The sequence below is a fragment of the Anarrhichthys ocellatus genome, unplaced genomic scaffold (assembly GCF_004355925.1).
Source record: "Anarrhichthys ocellatus isolate YVR2014 unplaced genomic scaffold, GSC_Weel_1.0 scaffold41, whole genome shotgun sequence".
NCBI classification, from domain to species: Eukaryota; Metazoa; Chordata; class Actinopteri; order Perciformes; family Anarhichadidae; genus Anarrhichthys; species Anarrhichthys ocellatus.
In genome coordinates, this window is record NW_022280071.1 from 426,254 (window position 1) to 443,974 (window position 17,721).

A 17,721-nucleotide genomic window follows, 5' to 3' on the forward strand; every position below is an offset into this window, starting at 1 on the left:
ATACAAGAATAATAGAGGCAATATTGAATGTCTTCTTAATTAATTGTCTTTTTTTCTTACAATACAATCAAAATGAACTGACAAGAGTATCAATAAGGAACTGAAGCGATAAGCAGTATCAATAACAGTACGGATGGATAAAATCAATACCCATCACTACCGTCCGCTAATATTAACCACTAAAAGGGCCTCCGTGCGTCGATTTGCGATGGTATTTGACAAGTTGAGAGTGAGAACTGATTGGTTATGGAAGATAAGAGGAGTAGGGAACAAAAGGGAGAAGGAGACTCAAGAGACACTGGGAAACATACTGGAGCACGGGCACAGGCTTCATCAAAGTCAAAATTCTAACTTTAATCTCAGAAAAAAAATGAAGTTTAAAATCTTTAGGAAGAACTTTAAAATCAGAATTCTGACTTTACAGGTGTTGAATACGAAATAGCTAACAGTGTTTACCTGAGGACCTGAGGGGAAACCGGTGGGTGGGTGCTACATTTCTGCAACAACGTTATCAGCGGTAACTGCCGTATAGGCTCAGTGCATAGCAGCGGCCGTGAGCTAGCCAGTGGGGCAAGCTCACATGCACTAATAAAGCACATAGCAAATAGTTATTTGCTGCCATGCTCTGATTATGGTATAGAGAACCTTTAGCAGAACTAGCTGACATTATTTTGTATACTTGGATACTTTTATTTTCTGTTAACCCTCCTGTCCTGTACCTTTTTTTGTATGTAGCTGTGGTGTACCCATCATGCCCCAGAGGACATCCCTGAATGCCTGAATAAGTCCCTGAATGATCTCCAGCTGGACTACCTGGATCTTTACCTTGTGCATTTCCCTGTTGCCCTAAAGGTTAAGCATATTATCCAAATTTACAAAAGCAAACTATTTGTTTTTAAACACTTTAGAAAAAGGAGATCTTGAAAATCTACATTTTTTCAGAGAACACTGCTTGTAACTTGCGTGCCATCTGTGGAGGTCTGCGCCATGGTGCCTCGCACGTTTAAAGAGAGCTTAATTGTTTCAGTTTAAAGTCCAAGGGTCAACAAATTTTTTTTTAATATAGATGTAATACTTTACATGTCATTTCATAGAAGCATCTGTTTGACTTTGACCTTTACATTTCTTCCCAGAAAATGGGTGACGACCTTTTCCCAAAGAAGGACGGAAAGATGCTGACCTCTGACACAGACTATGTGGATGTCTGGAGGGTAAGATGCGTTACGAGGGAAGTAATCTGACTGAACCCAAAATGCAAAAAAACAGAACACTGAGATGGAGGGACGATGCAAATGTTGTGTTTGCAGGGGATGGAAGCCCTGCAAGCCTCAGGGAAGGTGAAAAGCATCGGTGTGTCCAACTTCAGCATCCTGCAGCTGGAGAGGCTACTTGCTCTGTGCAGGCTACCCCCTGCTGTCAACCAGGTACTGCAAATTTAACTCCTTTAGTGACGTAAGTGGAGGAAAGTCTGTACATTCATATTCCTTTATCCTTATACCTCCACACTTTATAAGTATGGACCCATGTCCCACATTTTGGTACAAGTACAAAGTGAGTGGTTCAACCTCATTTGGGTTGTCCTTATTAAATTAACTGCATTATTAAAGTTTTGTCTTGCCTTCATTTGCCAATAGAAAGTGGAAAAAGACAACAAGGCACAGAGGAGGCACTCTGGTTGGAAGTTGAATTTAGAATCCGTTCTTATGCAGGCCTGAAATGTAATTCCAGGATCAAGAATAAAAGCAGAATTTTTTTAAATGGCTTTACTTTATATTGCATTTTTGTAGTGGGACGATATGAGCAACATAGTATCAAACAATGATGCCATATAATGACACTGGACGATGGGTCTCACAATGATGTGATACAGTTTCATATGTTGTGATCCTATGGCATTGTAATTCATCATTATGATATCAAGATAAGAGATGAAAAAGTAAACATTTTAACAGCAAAGAATCCAGAATATTCATCTATGACATTATTAAATATCATTCAACTTGATGACTATGGACATTTGATGTCAACATATTGCATTACATGATGAATGATGTCAAGAATAGATATTCATGATGTTAGATGACACCATATACATGAGTTCATGCACAGAATTAATTGGAAATGTGTTAATGAAATGTAATTATGTGAGGATCTGTTCATGCAATGTAGGATGTGTTCATGCAATGTAATCATGTGAGAATGTGGTCGTGCAATGTAATGATGAGATCTGTTCATGCAATGTCATGATGTGAGGATGTGTTGGTGCAATGTAATTATGTGCTGTAATCACTTTACATCACGCAGTGGTGCAACTTCCATATTTCAACATAATGTAATGAATGACAGGTTGTGCACAGTTATTCAGCTTTTGTTTGGTGTTATATCATTCATAGATTGAGCTTCATCCCTACCTGGTGCAGACAGAGATGATAGAGTTCTGTAAATCAAAGAGCATCGCCCTGACTGCCTACAGTCCCTTTGGCTCGCCGCAGAGACCCCCAGAGATGTAAGTATCCCTCATACACTCCACTGACTCAGACTGGTGATTGAAAATGAATCAAGCACCTACATAATTCTGCTGATATCACATCTGACTATGCTCAGAGATCATTCTGTGATCCAAATTCGATTAAATTTGTTAGCTTAGTTTGCCCCAAAGAGGACACATTTATTTAGATCAACTTTGTGTTAGTTCGTATTGCACAGTTACAACCAAAGTAGAGTTTGTAAACAAGTCACATTACTCAGGATTTGTTTATTGTACATAAAGGTATCTGTCATCTTATAACCAACCCTTTGTCATCTTCACTCCATAGATTTCAGATAAATGGAGCTGTTTCCATCTTTTTATTTACAAATAGGATCAATCTTGGACATGAAGTCTAGGTTTAAAAAATAAAAATAAAAACACTGACATTGACATTGTAGAGGTTCCTGCGGCAGAACCCCTCCCTTATAACTGCTGACAGTCAATCAGAAAAGTTTTGCATTTTGTTTCTCAAAAAAGCCTTCTTGCACCTCCTCATGGAAGCTTCTCACAGTGGTTTGTATTTGATGTGTAAGTTACGATTTATCCAGAACCCTCATGTCATCTGATGAATTTCTATCTAATTTTTAACTACTTATTTACTTCCCTTTCTGTTTTTGTTTTCGATGATTTTGAATGCATTCTTAAAGTCTTATGTTAATGTTAAATATATATTTTTTGCCCTTGTAAAGTGCTTTGAATGGCCTTTTGTCTGCATGGTGCAATCCTGTGCTCTGGTCTTTTGTATCTCGCCTATCTCAGGTTCAGAGGAGTCCTTGATCCGCATAAGCTCCTGGAGGATCCAGTCGTAGCAGATATAGCCAAGAAGCACAGACGCAGCCCTGCACAGGTCAGCGTAGTCTACTGTGGTCTAAGTGTGTGTGAGTGTGTGTATTCCTTTGTTAGTAACAGCGGTACTCCCCCAGGTGTTGCTGAGGTACCATGTGCAGCAGGGTATTGCAGTCATCCCTAAGAGTGACAAGCCTCATCGCATCCTTGAGAACACAAAGGTAACACCTCTCCTCCTCTTACTGTTTCTGTCACTTAGGCTCACTCCTAAGAATTGTATTTTTATGACAATGGTGCGATCATTAGACATTGTTCAGTCTTTCGTCTGCAACTTGCTCCTACATCTGTGGTCCAACCATAGACTAGAGATAACAAGTGGACGTAGTCATCGTGACGTAGCCCATTGGTTTGTGGACTGCCGTTTAGAAGCCTCGAGTGCGGCAATTTCGCCGTCGCCATGTTTTTTTGCAACCAATGAACAGAAGTTATTATATTTGGAATGCGAAGGAGTGACGTGGAGACACCGTATACGGCTGACAGCGACCTGTCAATCACAGTAAGCCCGACCTAAAGCATACTCCGCTTTATGGTCTATTTGGCTCTAAATGGACCATCATTTACTAAATGAACATCATGCTGTATTGAAGAAGACTTGTTGACCAGTTTCATAAAGTATGAATACATCTCATCTTGGCTTTTTGTCTTTATGTTTGTATGGTACTTGGATTTACAGACCACACCGCACCGTTTATCAGACCACTAAATGAGACAAGAATTAGCATAGCTAGCTAGCGCACCCAGTCCTTCCGCGATCGTGTAAACCATGCTGCTAGCGTGGCTAAACAAACCCCTACAAAATGTTATAATACTAAAAAGTCCCTCTTCTCAGGATGCATACTGCCATCATCATTCGACACAACATGGTGTATTTCCCCTTAGAACGGCTGGTATATACACTGCACTGCAAAATAAAAAATAAAAATTGTCTAGGACTTAAAACAAAAAAAGATGAGCATCGGTATAGTTGTCTGTAAAAACACATTTGTCCAAATTAGTTTTGATGTTTGTGCAGATCTTTGACTTCAGTCTGACTGAAGAAGACATGAGAGCACTAAGAGGACTGGACCGAGGGTGGAGGGCCTGCATGCTTGAAGGGTAAGTGGACACACAGCAAAAAGGTTCTGCAAAGTGCTACTGTTCTCACAGTGATGACTGTTCTGCTTCTCAGAGTCAAGTCTCATCCGTACTACCCGTTCGTGTGAGGCTGTCAGGAGAGACAAGGCACACTGGATCTACTAATACCATGACAACCAACGAGACTCAAGACCAGCTACATGCAGTCTACCCACAGTATCAGTACTACATGCTGTGATTCATCAGTGCCTTGTTTGCATAATACTCAAGATAGAATGTGAAGACAAATCTTTCAAATCTCAATGAATGCGACTTAACAAATATCAGTTCGTCCATCAGCTCCTTAAGGTGGGGTGCCTAATTTTCTAATGTTTTCGTGTCATGAACGAAAAACTATGTTTGTGTTAACATCTGCATTTTAATTAAAGACAATTCAACAAAAATGCACAGTCCAGCAAATAATTCTGAAAAAAACTTTTTTTGTTACAATATACAATACATTATCTTTTTTTTTACATACACTCTACTATGTGAATTAAGGTAGTTTTGCTGGATGGAACATTTAATTGAATGTATTTGCGCTTTGGTGTCCAACAGAGTACATACACTTTAAATCTCTTCATATACACAGAAACACATGACATGACCCATTAACAGCGCATCACATGGTGGTGGCACACTGTGTCACCACGGAACAATGCCAATGGAAAGTCAATCAGGATCCTTTTTTTGTGGTGGACACGCAAATTAAATCTACGTGACTACGCAACGGTCAGAGGTAGTGATGTAGTATGATCGGTGAGTGGTTGAGGTGGATGGGTCAACAACACAGGTCTTTTAACCCTGAGATGTTGAGTAATGGTGAAGTTACATTTGTGATGTTTTTTGCTGAAATGTAATCTTGCGTTTCGTATTTCTGTGAGATCACGTTTAAATTAGGGATAAATGATAATTCAAATGAATATATTTCTGTACTCCAGAGGAAGTGGTAACAATGTATCTTTGTCAATTCCATCACTGTTAGTCCGGCAAAGCCGATTAGCCTTGGAGCCAGAATGATGATTATGAGGGACTCTTGGGATTTTTATGCCTCCACACCGCTTCAGCCGTGGCCAGAATGTCCGTCCGTCCCATTTTTTCGTGAATGTGATACCTCAGGAACGCCTGGAGGGCATTTCTTCATATTTGACACAAACGTCCACTAGCACAGAAGGTTAAACTAATTAAAATGTGGTGGTCAAAGGTTCCTTTGACCTCAAGCAACACGTTTTTGGCCATAACTCTAGAATTCATATGCTAATTGTGACACTTTCACCTAGCCCATATATCTGTCTATACAGTGTTAATACTCAGGCATGCAGTGTGTAACTCAACATTATGTCTTGCAGGAGATTTATAAATGAAAGCAGAGTGAATTCTTCTTTTCTCTCCCATCCCCCTTACTAATCAGATGTTCTTAACCAAAAGACCCTCTAGTTAATTCAGTGGTGACCGTTATTGCCACCGCTCTGCCTTTGTGATGCTGATACCCATTTAAGGGACATAACAAAATATGTTTCTTCTATTAAAAATATTTATCAGAAATATTTTTGGACAAAGAGAAAGTCCTTCATTACTGCTGCTATGTGGGGTGTAATCTTCCTTTCATCCTTTGTCCTATCTTCTTCATCTCCGAAGAGGGTGATGATGGTGAGGGCTTCACTGTGCAAACGCATGCCGAGGCCCCTGCGATACATTTCGGCAGATCGGGTCCTCTGGACCATGAGCCCTCGTCAGGGTCGTACACCTGAGTGGCCCTGGAGAACACCATGCTCTCCCAGCTGTAGCCGCCGAGCACGTAGATCCTCCCCACCCACACCGCAAGCCCCGCCTCGCTGTTGGGCAGCAGCAGCGGCGCCACTCGCGTCCACTGGCCGCTGCATGGGTCGTAAGACTCCACCTGAAGGATGTCGAAGCGCTCCGTGGTGTCCTCGTGGTCGTCGCTGCCCCCGATGGCGTAGATGAGGTGGTTGGGGGAGGCCATGCAGTGCCAGCCCCTCGCTAGGGACATGGCCCGGCGCTTCACCCACACCTCGCTTTCCTGTGATGGATCGAAGCTCAGCACGTCGCGGCGGTATGGGCCGATCTGGTAGTCGTGACCACCTGAGATGTAGACTACACCGCGGTGGACTGTCCCAGCGTGGCCGTAAGTGGACCTAGGAAAGACAGAATACAAAAAGGATGTAAAAAAAAAAAAAAGTATGTTCTTAATGATACATTCTCAGGGGACCATAAATGCCAAACTTCATGGCAAACCCATCCGTGAGAGAAATGTCCCCATAAAACAGCAAACCCAGTGGCGACACATGTCCTACCTGGGCAGTCCTGCCACGTAGGACCAGCAATCCTCAGCGGGACAGTAAACTTCCACAGAGGACAACGCTCCGGTGTCGTTCCTCCCACCCACGGCGATCAGGCAGTCTCCCACTGCCCCCAGGTGAAAATCCACTCGCCGCTCATTCATCGGGGCGCCCTGGAAAAAAAATAACATCATACCGTCACTGTGCATGGGCGACTTGGCCGATAAAAGACAAGCGCCAACAAACATAAGAGAACCATGGGGACTCCTCCTTTACTCTCTACAGAAATGTACATTTCTCACAGTACCCTGGCCCACTGGTTGTGGCGGGGGTCATATCTGTACAGCAGGTTGCAGGCGGCATCTCCGCCGTTGTCCCTGGACAAGCTTCCCCCGGCGGCGAAGATGAAGCCCCCCAGCACTGCCAGGCAGTGGTGGCTCCGCTTGGCCGGCAGCTCGGTTTCCACCTCCCAGATCCCTGTTTCACCATCCAGCCGGCAAACATTGGCGCTCAGCTCCTCGCCACGTTCTGACACCTTGAGGAGTAAAAAGAGAGGAGGGTTAAGCGATCAGGCATGGTTATTAAAAAGCAAAAAAGTGTGCCAGTCACTGTCTATTTGTTTAATGGTTATGAGACATTACAAGGTCACAATTTGAGACACAATTAGTCAAGTTTTTAGGGAATCAAAGCTGCATTTGCATACTTTGTCTTTTTTACGTTTAGTTCATACTGCAGTTGCCCTAACAAAGTAGGTACTGAGGCATCCGGTATGGGACATACATCCTCATAACATGGCACCTTGACCTTGTTGCTCATACGTCTGCTAGGCAAAGGATTGTGGGTCAGAACAGCCTGAAAAGCGGGCTACCGGACATTGTAGAACATCCTGGTATTTTTTGACATTCTATGTATTGTGACAATCTGTTTCTGGCACACTAAATATTATGGTAGTATGGTAGTATAGTAGTATGGGTATGTGAAAGCACAGCAAGTCTTTATTTCTGCAGCTAAAATCTGACTCGGGTTTCAAGTCAGCACAGAAAGTGACAAATATTCAAGCAAAAACAAATTAACCAAAAATGTCAAGAGGATGATACCTTGTCATATAAGAGTCTACTTTGTGGACTAATAACAGATTAACTGTAAATAGCTACATCGTATCCTAAAAAAATTTAAGTCATCGTTATCACAGGTGAGCCATCACCTGTGATGTCTATATATGTATATATATATAGACTATATACATAGTCTCTATCTAAGATGTGGATGTAGTCACTCATTGGTTTGTGGCCGTTTTGAAGCATCGAGTTTGGCAATTTCGCCTGTCAATCACAGTAAGCCCACCCTAAAGCATACTCCACTTTATGGTCTATTTGACTCTAAATGGACCATCATTTACTAAATGAACATCATGCTGTATTGAAGAAGACTTGAAACTAGAGCTTGAGACCATAAACTCATGTTTACAATGTTTACTGAGGTAATAAATCAATCAGACTTCTTTTGCAACCAGTCCTGCTGGTCAGAGGAGAGAAGTTTTAAGACACTTCCGCATTTGCATCACTCCCAGAGGTTGCTGCTTGGTCTGTACCTCTCCTCCGATCAGCAGCAGCCGCTCTGCTCCCCCCCTCAGCGTGGTGCGTCCTGTTTGCAGGAGCGGCTGGGCGCTGGGCCTGGCGTGGTACCCCAGGGCTTCCTCCACCAGGGCCTTGCAGCCGGCCTCCTTCGTCGGAAGGGCCCGCAGCGCTGGCAGCACCCGGTCCGCCAGCTCCCCCGCCGGCATCAGGGGGAAGCGGATGTTGGAGAGGAGCTGCGTGGCGTGGGCCGTCCGCTCGGGGGCCTCGCCTAGCCACCGCAGGGCGGCCTGGAAAAGCTCCTGCTCACTGTCATACTGGACCTGACGACGAAGAGAGGAGCGGCTTCTTGTAAATCTTTGCCCCCAAAAGTCAAGAATAAACTTACAGTGTCAACATCTGAACAACGCGGTGTTGTTTACCTGGCCACTAGAGAGGTAGGACGCGAGTTTGTGTGGCGGGGTGCTGCGAAGGAAGTCTGGAGTGAGGGAGAGCGTGGCGAAGCGCGCAAGGACAAAGCGGTCGATGAAGGTGTCGAGTCGCTCCAGGCTGTAGAGCTGGGCCAGCTCCTGCAGGTACAGGTAGTTGTCCTCGCTCACCTCCCTCTCCAGGTACTGGCAGCAGAAATCCACCGCTCGCCACACCTGAACAGCAGCAGGATTTTTACATTTCACATGTCCCCTTAAAGAACAACTGGTTTGTTTCCATCAGGAGGAATTATACTGTTGTTGTTTTTTATTTCCAAACAAATGAACACTATTTTTACCTCTTATTAATTATCTATAACCACTATATAAACAATGAATCACTGCTTCATAACATGCTGGTTATTAACAGGACATTCTTTAAATCCTCATACTATAAAGTGTATAAACAGTTAATTAACGCATGATAACATACAGAAGTTATAATCAAATATCATTATATATTCACAGCCGTTTTTAAAGCACCACAAACCCAGTTTTAAACCTCCTGTAAATGTGTAGTTACTTTTTTTCTGGGAACTTTTTCAAAATGACAAATCATTGCGACCCAATTCAAATCAGAGCAATTTTTTGCGTGAATGAAGGTTCCTGACCATCTTTACTGCCATTCCCACGTCACCTTTTATTATCTTGAATTGGTAAACCAGACATTTAGAAGAGATCGTTGGTTTAATACCTGTGTTATAGAAAACATATACACATGTTGAATACTTTATGAATGAGACCAAATAAATACATTCTGGCAGATTTATCTCATTAGGTTCAATGTTATAAGTAGACTGCAATTATGAGAACATTAAGGCTCCTTCATGTGGCTTAAAGGTGTACTGGTTATATAAATGTTAAATAAAGCACTATGGGGGCTAATTTATTTGGCGACCCTAATAAAATCTCCTGCGACCCACTTGTGGGTCCCAACCCAGTGTTTGGAAATGAGTGCTTTATAAAACGCCTTAAAATAAATTTCTTAAAATGTATATTCAATACAAACTATTTTAGACACTGTAGTATGTGCATGAATAAATGCTTGATAATACAACTGAAAGACTATGAAGGAATGACAAACATTTGCCAACATTCTTCACCACAGCCCTTTTTGGCGTATCTATGGCAGCTGGTTCAATTTCAACTTCTATCTTTTACATATGCGTAATAAGATGACGCACCCTAGTTCATCTATATATTTACTATCATGTGCTGAACAGTGTCTCACCTGCAGAAGGTGGGCAGCTTCCAGCACATGGTCAATATTTCCTCCATCCAATGGCAGCTCTCCGCTGTACAGGAAGTCAACAACAGCATTCAGACCGATGTAGGACACCCCGACCAGCTCAACCTGCAGACAGGAAGAGGACAGCGGAGGTTAATCAGGCGTTGGACATTTAAGAACGTCCGTCCGTCCCCCGGTGCATCGTCCTACGGTGCGTTTACCTCCTCCTGGCGTTGCTCCCTCATGCCCAGGGTGAACATGGCGTGGAAGTACGGGCTGGAGACGGCCAACAGGGCTCGGTGAGCGGGAACCCGCTGGTTGTCCGCCACCAGCACCACGTCGCAGAACTGGCCGTGCTGCCGCTGCTCGTCGAGGCCCCGCAACACCTCTACAGCTTGGTCCACCCAGTGGAACATCTGCCAACACAGCGCGGTTTACAGTACACACAAAACATACTGTGTGTAAAAATGTTTAGCTTTTTTTCTGCTCAGTTAAGTTGGTTCATCTTCTGCTTAAATCTGAAAGTTCAGTTCAGTCAATCAGTCTTTCCTCGAGTCCTGACTTAACATGCTGCATAGCCCTGCCTCAACAGTCCTCGCCTCCAACTCCTCTGTTGCGTTTATTAAATAATGCTGGAAGGGAGGGTTTTATTCAGGCGGCAACCTCCGTGTCTAAAACGTGGAGCCAATGCGGAAGTGCCTTAAATCTGCATACCTACTAATGGCCATCAGGGGGCGACTCTTCTGGTTGTATAGAAGTCTATGAGAAAATGACTCTACTTCTCTCTTGATTTATTACCTCAGTAAACATTGTAAACATGAGTTTATGGTCTCAATCTCTAGTTTGAAGTATTCTTCAATACAGCATGATGTTCATTTAGTAAGTTATTCAATTCAATATATTTTTGTATAGCCCTATATCACTAATCACAAATTCTCCTCAGAGCGCTTTACAATCTGTCCACATACGACATCCTCTGTCCCAGGACCCTCACAACAGGAAAAACTCCCCCAAAAAACCCTTTAACGTTGAGAAAAGATGAAGAAACCTTAGGGAGAGCAACAGAGGAGGATCCCCCTATCAGGATGGACAGGAGTGTGATCGATGTCGTGAGTGCAAGTTATGGTCCCGTTTAGAGTAAGAGTAGAACACAAAGCAGGGTATGCTTTGGGGGCGTGGCTACCTTGTGATTGCTACGATGACGTTGTCTGTGTTTTTGAACTTTAACCTTTCCACCGTTTTCTTTTTCTTTGGCCAAAAAAAAGTGTTGTTATTCAGCGTTTCATTGAACCTGACTCCAGCCTCTTGTGTCAATTGTTTTTTCCAAAAAACCAAGATGGTGACGGACAAAATGCCGAACTCGAGGCTTCTAAAAAAGGCCGTACCAATGGGTATTGTCACAGTGACTATGTCCACTTCTTTTATAAAGTTTATGGATTTGACGAGTTGGTGGGTGGTCATTTTTCGGAACGTAAAGTTCTTAAAGAGAGAAGCCATCTTATTTCTTTAAGCTGTATTGTTGATCGTATAATGCAATGCATATAATTATTAGATCTCAAGGACACACACAATGAGTTTTGGTGAGAAACACTGAATGTAAACACAACTGAGTTTGCTTACAAGACAACTCCACGGGGGTACCTTGAAGTATCAGTGCTTCTTGCAACAAATTGCGCAAAAATAAAAGTTAAGTGTTCTCAAATGTTGATGGAACACTCACAAAGACATCCACATTTACACACTATTGACGCCTGACTGCTGAGATTCTGGTGTGTCTTTTAAGTCATTTAATAATGTGGCCAATGGAGGAGATGAGTAAAAGCTTCTTGTTTACATTCATATGTGTGTCAGAGTCTGACTGACACACATCACACACACTGACCTTGGACGATTCACTGATCCGCTGGGGCCGAAACACACGTATCGGTTTGCCATTGTCCATTATGTTCCCTCAAGCAGGCATCATCTAAAGGAGACACACACAAACAGAGACACAAACACGCACCCACACACATTGTAAAAATAGTGTGTAAGATCTTCCCTCACCAATTGTGCCCCATCCCTAGCACTAAATGAATCCTCCACAGACGTGAGAACCAGAAAAGCCATGTATCCTAACTTAGTAACTGGACGAGCCCCTACTGTCCCCACGCTTCTATGTTCCTCATACTGTCATACTGTTAGCTAAAAAACACAACAGTCAAACCGTCAATGACAAGAAACTACATTAAGTTATGTCACTTTCTGATTCAAACCCTAAAAAAGCTCCTATTGTTATGAACTGACAAGTGCTGACATTTAGAATGATCGTGGAGCAGACGACATCCGCGTGCACCGTGATGCTGCCAACAGCATCTCTCGTTCCCTCAGTTGAGCACCAGAAGGAGACGCAGTCGCCTTTTTATTTTGGAGGAAACGATAAACACGCGTTTTTCAACGACGGCACAAACTGGACCGCTTGGTACAAACAGTCTCTTGTAACAAACTCACTTCGCAGAGAGACATATTCCCCAAAACTACCACGGAAAGAGCTGAAGAATGTAGCAGCATTTTCAGCTAGCCTGAATAAACATATAGACTTCCGGCTTAGGTTTTCAAAATAAACTAATTTGTCCTTTATCACTCCTTGAAACATTGTTTTGCTGCAGCCATGGTACGTTAACGTGAATAAATGACACTACTGACAGGAACCAATGGTCTCTCAAAAATGTAAATGTTTATGGAATTTTCACTTGGAAATGTCATCACTTCATTATTTTTGCCCTTTTATTTTGAAGCCAAAACCTTTCAAGCCGATGTTGTGAGTGACACCAGCCAGGTAACGAGATCTGGCTTTAAAATACATACAGGAAACAAGATGCTCCTAATGGACCAATCACAATTAGGTCTGTGCGAGTACGTTCAAGACACCAATGTCCCTGAACATTTTTAAAGGCATTTAACCCATGCTAAATACTGGGAAGTAGGCCATAATAAAGTTGGATGTTGGGGTGCATTTTGTGAATTTTTTGTGAATGTAAATAGAACTAGAGGACCATCTTGCGATGGAGTCGCACCACCCGCGAATTGAGCCAGGAGCACTTGGCCTTCACCTGGATCTCAACTACAGGCCTGTACAGTTTTGTGATGCCAAAATCGGGCCAGGGGCGTAAAGTTGGTGGTCCAATGGCCCCCTCGCTCCCCTTGATATGACTTTGATCTTATAACTCAATGTTCATTTTGATCTCAACTATACAACTGTAAAGTTTCATGACTACATCTCGCATCGCGGTAACAATATCTGTCCACAGACGGATATATAAACACAGACTCACAAGATAGAAAAAATACCACTGTCAGAATACTAATGTCACGATGAAAGAGATGAAGATTTCAACATTTAAGATAAAACAAACCCATGAAAGAATACAACTTACATTTTTTAAAACTATTTTAAAAATGTCAAAGGGGGGCAAAGGGGAAAAAAGTGGCATATTCCCCTTCAACCCAAATTTAAAAAAGAGTGCTTGAATTGTGGCTCTTTCAACATTGTATGTGGAACAAGTGGAACAGCAAACTGAGCTGCAGCAAATCAAAGTCAACTGGCAGAACATGTGAAATAAAATAGAATCTGAACGGGAGCCAAATCAAAATGCAGAGTCATGATGAACTAGAGATCGAGAGAGGGGTCACGATGATGAAAACCAACAGAGGAGCACATCTGTAATCACTTAGACATTGAAATGGAGATACATTTTCTCTCTGCAAATTATAAAACCACTGAAAATGAATATGATGAATGCTTTGAAAAAGGTTTTCCAGGCTTTCAGGCCTGGAAAACGAGGATAATGAAAAGAAACCCTATTGACAGAGAAATAACATATCAACATCTATCTTTAATTAAAGACATAAACATTTATTATGTAGCAGTAGCCTATAAAATATATAATGTAAAGTAACCTTGCCTGCTACATTTTACTTAACAACAATCAAACATGGATTATGATCAAGTGCACTGTTAACAATTCTATACCTATATAACCAGACGGTACCATTAACACCTGAGTCATTGGCACTGCTTTGCTAGGAGCAGGTGGGGTGTGATGGGTTGTTGGTGGACCAGCAGGTGGCGGGGTGATGCAGCAACAGACAACCCAGAGCGTAGAGCTCAGAGCTCAGGTAGGTGGTGGCCGTCCAGGGTCAGTCATCAGAGACCATGTGGAGCTGGTGGAATCAGTGGGCTTCTTCCAGGAGGAGGGAAGACGTGTTTAGCCTCTGTGCTGTCTGCCTGCTGTACTGGCCGATACCATACAGTACTTCATGTAGTACTTCTTATAATCCACATACACATGCAACCCCTGCCCTGCTGACAGATACACTGTATTGTATAGTTGTGTATAGCTTGCATTGTATTTAAGTGTAGAGTTGCCACACTTTGTGGTAGGCCTACACTGTTCAGAATGTTGTAATGAATAGCATATTGCAATATTTGATGTAGTACAGTACTGTACAGTTATGTTCTGCATAACATAGAATATGAGGGTGCTTGTATTTCAAATTAATTGGCCCTCGAGGACAAAACCTTATTCCTGAAATGAAACTATTGAAACACAATTGGTGGATTTCAATACCGCCGCACTAGGCAAGTTAAACCATTTAGCCCAAATGAAACCGGAGGTTTACTGTTTTACCTTCAGAATAAAGCAGAGACGTGTCTCACTAAAAAAGAATAATCAAGTATTATGCATTTTCTTGCGTTTCTTGATTTTTTTTTACCTTTACCTTTCCTCTTGTTTCCTGACAGCACAACTGACATCTCAACCCCTCTGTCTTTCCCCATTTCCCTGCCTTTTCTCTGTTCAAATGGCTAGAAAAAATAATCAATACAATGAAGACCATTCAGTGTAACCAGCCGCAAAGGAAGATCAAATTTCATGCTGTTAATAGTGAGTATGTTTGTTTTTATGTTGTTTGTATTGGCTAATTATACTGGGTGTTTTCTGTCTGAAAACAGATCGCTGTAGATGTAGTACATTCATGAAACAAAACTGGATCACAATATCATGTAAAACAAATCATTTCTCCACTTTCATCTCCCTAACAGATCAAATATATAGCAAATGTAGCAAAATTAGGAATGGTTTATGAGGATAATACACTGTTTAATTCATGAGAAATCCTATTTTTAAAAGGAAATTGAAAGTCACTGCTGGTGAAGAAAATAATGACAGCGAAATGTATCTTTGGATTTATATACATTTTTGTGAATAAATATAATATCACAACAGTGTTTTAGCTGCAGCCGTTCCCTTCAATACTTGTTTCACTTTATTTTGAAAGTCCTTACCGGAAAATGTAGTCGTACGCTGTGTGGGCCTTGACAGAGGCCCTCATACCATTGACCATTCACAGGGAGAAGGTGAATCCAGCGTTTGAGGGACTACTCTGCTGGCAACCTGATCGACTAGCATCACCAACGCCCATAAAGTAGCGATATACAGGAAATAAACCTCGCTGCTAGAAGAAGAGCCGTCTCTCTCCGCTACATCCTACCGGCTCAGTCGTTCCAGTGCGGTGGTCGTGATTTTGGAGTGAAGCCTATCATATACCGTTATCAGTTATAGTACTCTAATGTATAGCATCAACTGTATAAGTTAGCTGCTTTTTAATACTGTGCTAGCTAGCTCTCCCTGGTTTGGACTGATACAACGGCGACCTCGACTGTTTTGACTCCTATCTAACGTTATACGAAAAATGGCAACCCAAATCGATAAAGAGGCTTGCAGAGAGGCTTACAACCAAGTCAGAGACGATAACTCGGACACCATTTGGTGAGTGCGCGGACATGGATACTTCTCCATACTCCGTTAAATAATGGGACTATTCTAAATTTCCTTGCTTGAAAAAAAAAATCATACATGTAACCGTCGACCTCGTATGAATAATGAAAACTCACTAGCTATTAGTTACTTCGGCAGACATTCAATACAATAATTAATCCGTTTAAAAAAAATCTAATCTCCGTTAGAATTTTAATTCCCACAGCCTGTTACCGCCCACTGCGCCTTCTTTTCGGTGGCGAAGGGTGCTGAAATAAGACGCGGATCTTTTTTTAAATATAACTTCACATTCTATGTTGAATAAGCACAGTCTGGCTAACCAAACACGCGCCGAATGGACGATAGATTCATAAAGACATAGAAAATGCAATGCGCTGTTTTTTTTGTCGTGTGAACGTTTGCATTTAACCAAGGTAACTTTAAATTGCTCGATATTTTAAAGCAGTTCCACCCGCTCACTCCGAATACGCGCTAGAACGGCACACCGGAGGGGGTTTGCCCCGCAACTCAATCCTTCGCGAATTGTTTCAAACTGGAATCGACGCCATAATTCAAACGGCTTAGGCTTGTAACAATATTTGGCTCAAACGGCATACAGTCAGCAATTATGGTCCCGTACTATATAGCTGATCCGATCTAGCTGATCTGTATTCAGTACTAGCGGCCACACACTGCACAGTTATCAGGCCCCGGTGGGGCAGAAGTAATTTCCTTTGTCCTGTATTCTGAGAGGATAACGTTATAGTAGTGACACATGCACATGGCTGACACACAGCCCCCCCACCACCACCACTACCCTGCATTGAGTGTATTTGGAGCAATCTGTGTGCATTGCTCCAGTCTGCAAAAAAATGGGCCCCAATGTGCGCAACAATGTTGAGAATGAATAGATCGTGAGACTGGATGGTGATAAATAACGCACGGTGTGTTGTGCATCCTCCAGGGCCGTGTTTAAATACGAGGGCACCAGGATCCTGCCTGCAGGACAAGGGACGGACTATGAGGACTTCAAGAGCATGTGCACAGGTAAGGAGGGTATCCTATTATGAATGTCCCACCCTAGTTGTCAACCAAGCATTGCCGGTGTAATGCGTCCTCCCTGCTGCTGGCTAGTCTACATTTTGTGGTGTGTGTGTGTGTGTGTGTGTGTGTGCGCGCGCGGAGTCGCGCGCGCGGCTTTGTCTCCGGACGGGTTAAACGGCCTGCTGGATGTGCCACACAGCTTGACTTGGCAGGACACTAATCTTTTAAGACTCTCTGTGCTCTGTCACACATTGGCCTTGAGTCCTGTAGCCTAACAACACTGTCAAAGCACTTAGCACTGTATGCGTTGCGTAATCTCTTCCATAATATCCTGCAGGTTTTTTTTTCTTTTTTACAAGGTGAAACACTTAATTAAGGTCAATCTTTTTTATGTTGTTTTCCTGAATTACTACAGAAAGACATAGAAACTTTGAGTTTTCTAACTAGTCAGCGTTCATGTTCAACTGTCGCTTCTTTTGAGTTAAATAATGCTCCAGAATCCTCTACATGCAGCTGAATATAAAACAATGCATGATAAAAAGTAGTTTTGAGTTATTTTCTGATTGTGTGTGTGCTTTGAATGAATGCTCAGTTATTACTAGTACCTCTGTCTGCATGGAGCCCATTTCTGTTCATCACAAAAAAGCCTCTAGAGTAAAGCATCTGCTCTGATGTTGGGTGTGGCTGTTTCTGATGCTTGCTCGGGTTGTCTTTTAAAGATTACTGCTTCGGGGCTGTACTCTTTTTATTTATTTATTTTTTGCTTCCTGACATTTCAGAGCTAACATTCCTATGTTGAAACAACTCATTTATTACCACGC

At 42.5% G+C, this 17,721-nt stretch overlaps 3 protein-coding genes across 6 annotated transcripts in view; 2 read left to right on the plus strand and 1 right to left on the minus strand.

Moving 5' to 3' along the window:
* The window catches only part of LOC116394777 (aldo-keto reductase family 1 member B1), a 7,433-nt gene extending 2,340 nt beyond the window's left edge, over nucleotides 1–5,093 (plus strand). The window contains exons 3-10 of the mRNA XM_031868092.1: nucleotides 736–852; nucleotides 1,134–1,211; nucleotides 1,308–1,424; nucleotides 2,394–2,506; nucleotides 3,290–3,377; nucleotides 3,454–3,537; nucleotides 4,389–4,471; nucleotides 4,545–5,093. Of these exons, the coding sequence (XP_031723952.1) occupies nucleotides 736–852; nucleotides 1,134–1,211; nucleotides 1,308–1,424; nucleotides 2,394–2,506; nucleotides 3,290–3,377; nucleotides 3,454–3,537; nucleotides 4,389–4,471; nucleotides 4,545–4,578 (714 nt within the window). The 3' untranslated portion in view covers nucleotides 4,579–5,093. The remainder of the gene's footprint in view (nucleotides 1–735; nucleotides 853–1,133; nucleotides 1,212–1,307; nucleotides 1,425–2,393; nucleotides 2,507–3,289; nucleotides 3,378–3,453; nucleotides 3,538–4,388; nucleotides 4,472–4,544) is intronic.
* klhl36 (kelch-like family member 36) lies at nucleotides 3,917–16,558 on the minus strand. Of its 4 annotated transcripts, none has more exons than XM_031868089.1 (9): nucleotides 15,385–16,558; nucleotides 11,941–12,024; nucleotides 10,280–10,474; nucleotides 10,062–10,184; nucleotides 8,786–9,007; nucleotides 8,381–8,686; nucleotides 7,097–7,324; nucleotides 6,805–6,962; nucleotides 3,917–6,645 (listed from the first exon to the last, which is right to left on the minus strand). In XM_031868089.1, exons 2-9 carry the CDS (start codon nucleotides 11,998–12,000, stop codon nucleotides 6,072–6,074), a joined length of 1,866 nt encoding a protein of 621 aa, XP_031723949.1. In that variant the 5' UTR covers nucleotides 12,001–12,024; nucleotides 15,385–16,558; the 3' UTR covers nucleotides 3,917–6,071. The 4 variants fall into 4 exon arrangements, with proteins under 4 accessions (XP_031723949.1, XP_031723948.1, XP_031723947.1 ...); XM_031868088.1 differs by lacking the exon at nucleotides 15,385–16,558 and adding an exon at nucleotides 12,549–12,823; XM_031868087.1 differs by lacking the exon at nucleotides 15,385–16,558 and adding an exon at nucleotides 12,355–12,823.
* Nucleotides 15,416–17,721, plus strand: part of cotl1 (coactosin-like F-actin binding protein 1) — a 15,161-nt gene continuing 12,855 nt past the window's right edge. Inside the window, exons 1-2 of the mRNA XM_031868093.1 lie at nucleotides 15,416–15,868; nucleotides 16,821–16,903. Coding sequence (XP_031723953.1) covers nucleotides 15,792–15,868; nucleotides 16,821–16,903 — 160 coding nt within the window. The 5' untranslated portion in view covers nucleotides 15,416–15,791. The remainder of the gene's footprint in view (nucleotides 15,869–16,820; nucleotides 16,904–17,721) is intronic.